The following is a 7154-nucleotide window of genomic DNA, read 5'->3' on the forward strand; positions in this document are numbered from 1 at the left end:
CAACCATGAATTCGCCTTTGGTCACATGCTAGAGGATAGGCGTTAAGTTGTTGACAATTTTGGCTAGTGTTTCTAAGGAAATGCCAACATTTAACAATTTTTGGCTAGTGTTTGCTTAGAGGAATATCCAAAGACTAGAGCCTAACAAATCAGCTGCCAATTTATAAGGGTTCCCAAAAAAATTTGACTCCTAGTCTTTGATTTGAAGAATTGCCGAAAATTGGAGCCCAACAAATCGGCTGCCAATTTATTAGGGTTGCCAAAAAAAGTTGACACCAAACCAAGCAAGCTCTAACTTCTTTGGATATCCCCGCGTGCCCGGTTGAATTGCTGAATCTAAGTCGCTTGAGATTTTCTCGTGCCTCGAAAAGGTCGGCCAAAATTCATGGCATATGGCCATGTGCAATGATGAGCTGTTTGATAGACAAAATGTGGAGGCCTCACGCGCCTTGTGAGCCAAATTCAACCGAATTCCTTCAAAGCAAATCAAACTCACATGGCCATTGTTGAGCCTGGTTTACGCCGTCCCAACCGTCCACCTGTCCTTTCTTCCGCTACACTAGTGTTGGCCGTTGATGTTGTTTTTTCACTTCCTCAGGGAGTTTGATTTGTATCTCTTTCCATTCACATCATTTTTCCTTTTTGAGGAACCATTCGCTTCCTTTTACCATTACAAGCAAGAGGTGTACCGTACGATGCAGCGTGTTTTCTTTGGTCACGCGCTAGAGGATATATGGTAAGGGGTTGCTTTTGAAACCAAAAATTGGCAAATCTCGAACTTGTTAACATTTTACTATTTTGGCAAGTTGGTGGTGAGAAGAATTGCCAAAAAAAAGTTGGAGCCCAACTAATTAGCAGCCGATTTACCAGAGTTGCCAAAAAATTGTCCTCAAACCAAGCAACTATTTGGGCATTTTCCTGCTGATGTTGTTCTTCCAATTAGGTGTACGGAGATGAATGTCGCGCGGCCCCTTTGGCCACATGCTATAGGATAGACGGTAATAGGCTCAGTGAACTGGAGCCAAAATTCGGTAAAGCTCTGACAAAACTGTCAACATCCTACAATTTGATTAGTAGAAGATTTGCCAGAAATGCGAGCCTAACAAACCGGCTGCCAATTTTTTGACGTTGCCAAACCAATCAAGCTCTAAGTTCTTTTGGACACCAATAGATTCATCGCGTGTGTGTGTGTGTGTAAATTATGAGCGTCGCGACTCGAGTTTCGACTGGTTGAATTGTCGGCCCCGGTTCAAATTGTTGAATCTAAGTCGCCTAAGATTTCATCGTGCCTTGAAAAGGTCGACGCCCCGAGCCGTGCTATGCCTCGAGGTCCCAAGTTACTTACACATGGCGCAAGGTACGGTGAGCAGCAATGAGCTGTTTGAGAGGCAAAATTTAGAGGCCTCACGCGGTTTGTGAGCCAAATTCAACTGAATTCCTTGGAAGCAAATCAAACTCACATGGCCATCGTTGAGCATGGTTCACGCAATCTCAGCCGTACACGTGTCCTTTCGTTCGCCGCACTGGTGTCGGCCGCCGCTGATCCGTCGCAGTCAAACCAATGATCCACACCTTTCCTGCCACCGGCCGCCAACCCCAACGAACCACCTATATATCCGTCCTCCCCACCGCGCCACCAACCCAGCCAGCCAAACCTCGCCGCCGATCCCAGATCTGCCTCCCTCCGCCGCACCGGCTCGCCGCCACCGCCTCCTTCCCTCTCTCCCGATCTCAGGAGAGACATGATGGCATTGCCTCGCGCGGCCGCCCTGCTGCTCCTCCTCCTCGTGGTGGTGGTGGCGGCGCCGCTGCTGTGCGCCGCGCAGAGCCCCATCTCGCAGCCGCCGTCGTCCGGGGCGCCCACCGCGTCCCCGCTCCTCCGCCCCGACGCCGACTCCGAAGACGGCGACAACGGATCCGCTGTGCCCCCCTCCCTTGCCCCTGTCGCCGCGCTCTCCCCTGGCGAGGACAAGGCGGCGGCGGCGTCCCCTCCGGCGCCCACCGAGACGTCCCCCGCCGAGGCCCCCTCCTCCGCGCACTCGCCGGCGCCGTCGCCGTCCCTGCACTCGGCCGCCTCCGCCCCATCCCCCGCGCCCGCCGCCGACAAGGGAGGCGACGACGACGATTACAGCGGGAAGAAGAAGGGGCAGGCCCCGGCGCCCGCCCCGGCGGCGATGGAGGTGAAGGCCGACACCGGCGCCGAGGCCCAGCCGCAGAAGGGCGCGGAGGGGCGCGAGGAGATGAACGGCGGGAAGAAGGCCGGCGTGGTGGTGGGCGTGTTCTCGGCGGCGGCGGTGCTGTGCCTGGCCGGCGTGGTGTACCGGAAGCGGCAGGCCAACATCCGGCGGTCCAGGTACGCCGACTACTCGGCGCGCCTCGAGCTCGTCTGATCGGCGACCGCTCCGTCCGTCCGTCCGTCCGTCCACCGGAGATGAGCGCTACCGCGTATGGTATGGAGATCGACGACTGGAGATGCGATCCTGGCTCTGTGATCTGTCAATGTGGCCGGCCGGCAGGGCCACACACATACAGTATTATTTTGATATCTGTTACTCTGATTAATTAGATTCATGCATCTTCTTGGGGCTCGGAGATTATTACATAAATACTTATTCTTTGATTAGTGGGAGGTTGAGATGTATCGAGGAGAGCAATAACCATTGATGTGGTGGAAGAGAAAATGATACTGCTTACTAGTGTTTGTTCTCTCTTTTTTGTATACTACAGATACAGATACAGAAATTACAGACATTGCATTATACTCTTTTTGACAATTTGTCACTGGTGGAGTACGAACGAACAATTATACACTGCATTTTGCTTGCCACTGGGGTTCAATTTGCTCCCAGATCCACAAGTTGAGCAGATCGGAACAGCAGTGGAGGTGGAGGTGGAGTTGGCCTATGCCATTCATCTTCAATCCATCTATCTGTCTGCATCCGCAGCTGCGTGGTGGTTGGCTTGGAGCATCTGGAGCCTGCTGAGATAACTGTGGACAGACTTGAATAATGAACCGAATGGATTTGTTTATTTTCTCGCTGTCGGTTGCCCGCCGCTCCGCTCCATAGGAATGAGGCCAACGTGACGCGTCGTCAAAGTGCAAAGTACGCACCTCTCGTCCATCCCGGCATTTCTACTCAAAGCGATCAAGCTGTTCCATTTCCTACTCTTTTGATTTGTGTTGTGTGTCTACCAAACTTTGCGCCTACATTACTACTCCCTTCGTTCCATCATATATCACGTTTTTTACACTACACTAACCTAGTGTCACACAACGTCCTAAATTATACTGCCTTCTACCTAGCTTATTTTGGTGTCAGCTGCGTGGTGGGAATGAGGGAGTACTTAGGGTCAGTTCTTTTGGTGTCTTCTACAATAAGCGCCTTCTACCTAGCTTATTATAGAAACCCAAACAATTTTTTTTATCAAGCCTAGTAATTAAAATTTGACTAGTAGGCGAAAATTTTGGTTGGGCTTCTAGAATAAGCTGGGTAGGGGGCAGCTTATTCTGGAAGCCAAAAAAACTAGCAAAAGAACTAGCCCTTAGAAAATTTATAGGCAAATTCGAAACTTCAAACGCCCATGGACACTGACCAGTCAAGACTTAAATTTGCTCATCTGCATCCGGATACATTATACTGGAAAATCATAAATCCATACAGAAGGATGCAAAGAAAAAAAAAAGTTATACATACTATGTAGATCAATTAGCCTAGTCCGCGTCCAAGATGTCCATCATCTGCGTGCTCGGTGCCGGGTACATGGGCGACAACCACAACTCTAACTCTTGTGGCGGCCGAAGAGGACATTGTTCGCCGCCCGTTTCTGTCAGATGAACCGCCGGTTGGCCTCCGCCTGCTCCATGCTAAAGACAGGAGCCCTCATTTCCGGAGGAGACGATCATCTGACCGCCGGGTTTCCGGGCGATTCCTCATGGAACCCCGACGTCAGTTCAACGTGGCAGCGTGTTCGGGTTCGTTCCATATTTGGACTTGATATGAGGGGTGTTGGTCAACCCAAACATTTGAGGCCTGTTTAAGGAGGCCGGCTGGGTTTGAGGGACGTTTGGAGCATCCGGCTGAGTACTACGTACTAGTTTTGGCGACGGAAGGAGTGATGGGTACAGGTGACCAACAAAACATTGCATGGACGAGGTGGGCCGTTGCTGGTCCTCTCCAGAACCAACCAATTCTTTCTGCCTGCCTGCCTGCCTGAGTTGACGTTCCATCTGGCAACCCATGCATACACATGCATATGTGACACGACACGAGCGGCGAAATGTCCTTTTTTTTTCCTTTCTCCGTCCTTGTGGCGGTTGCGCACGCACGGTGAGCTGTTTGTTGACTGTGCTGCCAACCCAACATTCAGGTCCGACTCTAGGACTAATCAAGTTGTATTCTACTCTACTCTACTCTACTCACGGGAAAGTGACAAATGCATGCAGACAGGCACCTTTGATACTCCCTCCGTCCGGAAATACTTGTCATCAAAATGAATAAAAGGGAATGTATCTAGATGTATTTTAATTTTAGATACATCTCTTTTTATCCATTTTGATGACAGTATTTTCGGACAATTTGATATAATCCCACAACTCTAGCTGTTGCGCGGCGTCGGCGAGGGACGGCAGAAGGCGTGCTCTAGGCATCGAGGCGTTGACGCTTCGCATAAACTCCGGCCGGCGCGCGCATCAAAGTAACCTCCTACGTTGAGAAGCATCACTACTCCTAGCCGGCATTCTACTGCAAGCAGAGCCAAGCCACTAGGGGCGTGTTTGGTTGCCTCTGTGCACGGCCAGAGCATCTCTAATAGATTCGTTCAAATTTTGACGGTTCAAAACCGAAGATGTAAAATTTGGACTGTCAAAAAATGCGTTTTGGAGCTCCGAAAAAAGGCCAACTCCAACAGATGGTCCAAATTCATGGTCCAGAAGAGCAACTCCAATAGATGGTCCAAAACCGGCCAGCAGCCGCGCGGCTGCTGTTCAGCCGTTGTCCAGCCACTGTATAGCCGCACATATTGTATAAAACATGTTTTAAAGCAACATAAAAAAATTCATGCCCACAATATCAAATTATTACATAGTTCTTTAGATCCGGGAGATGAAATGCAACACAAATACAACATAGTTTTGCACAATACAACATAGTTTTGAACAAACAAATAATGAATCTATGCGGATCTTTCGCCATGCCATTTCCAATGCTCTTCCATCAAATCTTTCTGGAGTTGGTCATGCATATCGGTGTCTCTAATCTTGCTGTACACCTTCATGAAACGTCTGGTGCGCTCCTGTTTGCGCATGGGGTTAACACGAATGCCCATCAACTGATAGAAGTTGTAATCTAAATTTTTTCCACGCTCGTTCTCAATGATCATGTTATGCATGATCACGCAAGCGGTCATGATGTACCAAGGGATCTTTCTCTCCGAATGAACGCACGACCATAAACGGAACCACCGTGCTTCGGTTTCTTCCTCTTGTGCATGGCCACTAGCATAGCAATCTCCTCTTCTTCATGCAAATCAAATTCCTCGTCCGACGATGAATCATCCATCAAAGAGGAGTCAACAGAGCTCATCTACAATTCACACAACAACCGTCAAACATACTATCCAATCCCAAGTTAAATCATCAAGTTTCGTCATTTGTTTACCTTGGGGAATTCCGTCGAACACCTTGTGCGCGCGGTGGAAGAAGATGGCCACCGGTTGGATTGGCTGCTGCGGACGGCTGCGGTCGGCTCCGGACGGCGGCGGTGATAAGAAATGAGCTTGGAGGCCGGCCAAGAGGAGCTCGGCGGGCGACGAAGAATAGTTCGGCAGCCGGGCGGAGGGCTGTTGGAAATATGCTCTAGAGGCAATAATAAATTGATTATTATTATATTTCCTTGTTCATAATAAACGTTTATTATCCATGCTAAAATTGTATTGATAGGAAACTCAGATACATGTGTGGATCCATAGAAAACACCATGTCCCTAGTAAGCCTCTAGTTGACTAGCTCGTTGATCAATAGATGGTTACGGTTTCCTGACCATGGACATTGGATGTCGTTGATAACGGGATCACATCATTAGGAGAATGATGTGATGGACAAGACCCAATCCTAAGTCTAGCACAAGATCGTGTAGTTCGTTTGCTAAGAGCTTTTCTAATGTCAAGTATCATTTCCTTATACCATGAGATTGTGCAACTCCCGGATATCGTAGGAATGCTTTGGGTGTACCAAACGTCACAACGTAACTGGGTGGCTATAAAGGAGCACTACAGGTATCTCCGAAAGTGTCTGTTGGGTTGGCACGAATCGAGACTGGGATTTGTCACTCCGTGTAAACGGAGAGGTATCTCTGGGCCCACTCGGTAGGACATCATCATAATGTGCACAATGTGACCAAGGAGTTGATCACGGGATGATGTGTTACGGAACGAGTAAAGAGACTTGCCGGTAACGAGATTGAACAAGGTATCGGGATACCGACGATCGAATCTCGGGCAAGTAACATACCGATAGACAAAGGGAATTGTATACGGGATTGATTGAATCCTCGACATCGTGGTTCATCCGATGAGATCATCGAGGAGCATGTGGGAGCCAACATGGGTATCCAGATCCCGCTGTTGGTTATTGACCGGAGAGTCGTCTCGGTCATGTCTGCCTGTCTCCCGAACCCGTAGGGTCTACACACTTAAGGTTCGGTGACGCTAGGGTTGTAGAGATATTAGTATGCGGTAACCCGAAAGTTTTTCGGAGTCCCGGATGAGATCCCGGACGTCACGAGGAGTTCCGGAATGGTCCGGATGTAAAGATTTATATATGGGAAGTCTTATTTTGGTCGCCGGAAAAGTTTCGCACTTTATCGGTATTGTACCGGGAGTGCCGAAAGGGGTCCGGGGGTCCACCAGCCCCGGGGGGCCACATGGGCTGTGGGGGGTGCGCCTTGGCCTATATGGGCCAAGGGAACCAGCCCCAAGAGGCCCATGCGCCAAGAGATAAGATAAAGGGAGAGTCCTAAAGGGGGAAGGCACCTCCGAGGTGCCTTGGGGAGGATGGACTCCTCCCTGGCCGCACCCTTCCTTGGAGGAAGGGCCAAGGCTGCGCCCCCCCTCTCCCTTGGCCCTATATATAGTGGGGGGAGGGAGGGCACCAGAAA

General features: G+C 50.0%; 1 protein-coding gene across 1 annotated transcript; it reads left to right on the forward strand.

Moving 5' to 3' along the window:
• The first annotated feature begins 1597 nt into the window (after positions 1 to 1597).
• LOC123126294 (mucin-1) lies at positions 1598 to 2774 on the forward strand. Its single transcript, XM_044546659.1, has one exon. It carries the CDS (start codon positions 1743 to 1745, stop codon positions 2388 to 2390), a length of 648 nt encoding a protein of 215 aa, XP_044402594.1. The 5' UTR covers positions 1598 to 1742; the 3' UTR covers positions 2391 to 2774.
• The last annotated feature ends 4380 nt before the right edge of the window (positions 2775 to 7154 follow it).

This window comes from Triticum aestivum, chromosome 5D (assembly GCF_018294505.1).
Source record: "Triticum aestivum cultivar Chinese Spring chromosome 5D, IWGSC CS RefSeq v2.1, whole genome shotgun sequence".
NCBI lineage: Eukaryota > Viridiplantae > Streptophyta > Magnoliopsida > Poales > Poaceae > Triticum > Triticum aestivum.

Excerpts from the sequence above, each read along its gene's own strand:
- LOC123126294 (XM_044546659.1), top strand. The coding sequence starts at position 1,743 with ATGATGGCATTGCCTCGCGCGGCCGCCCTGCTGCTCCTCCTCCTCGTG.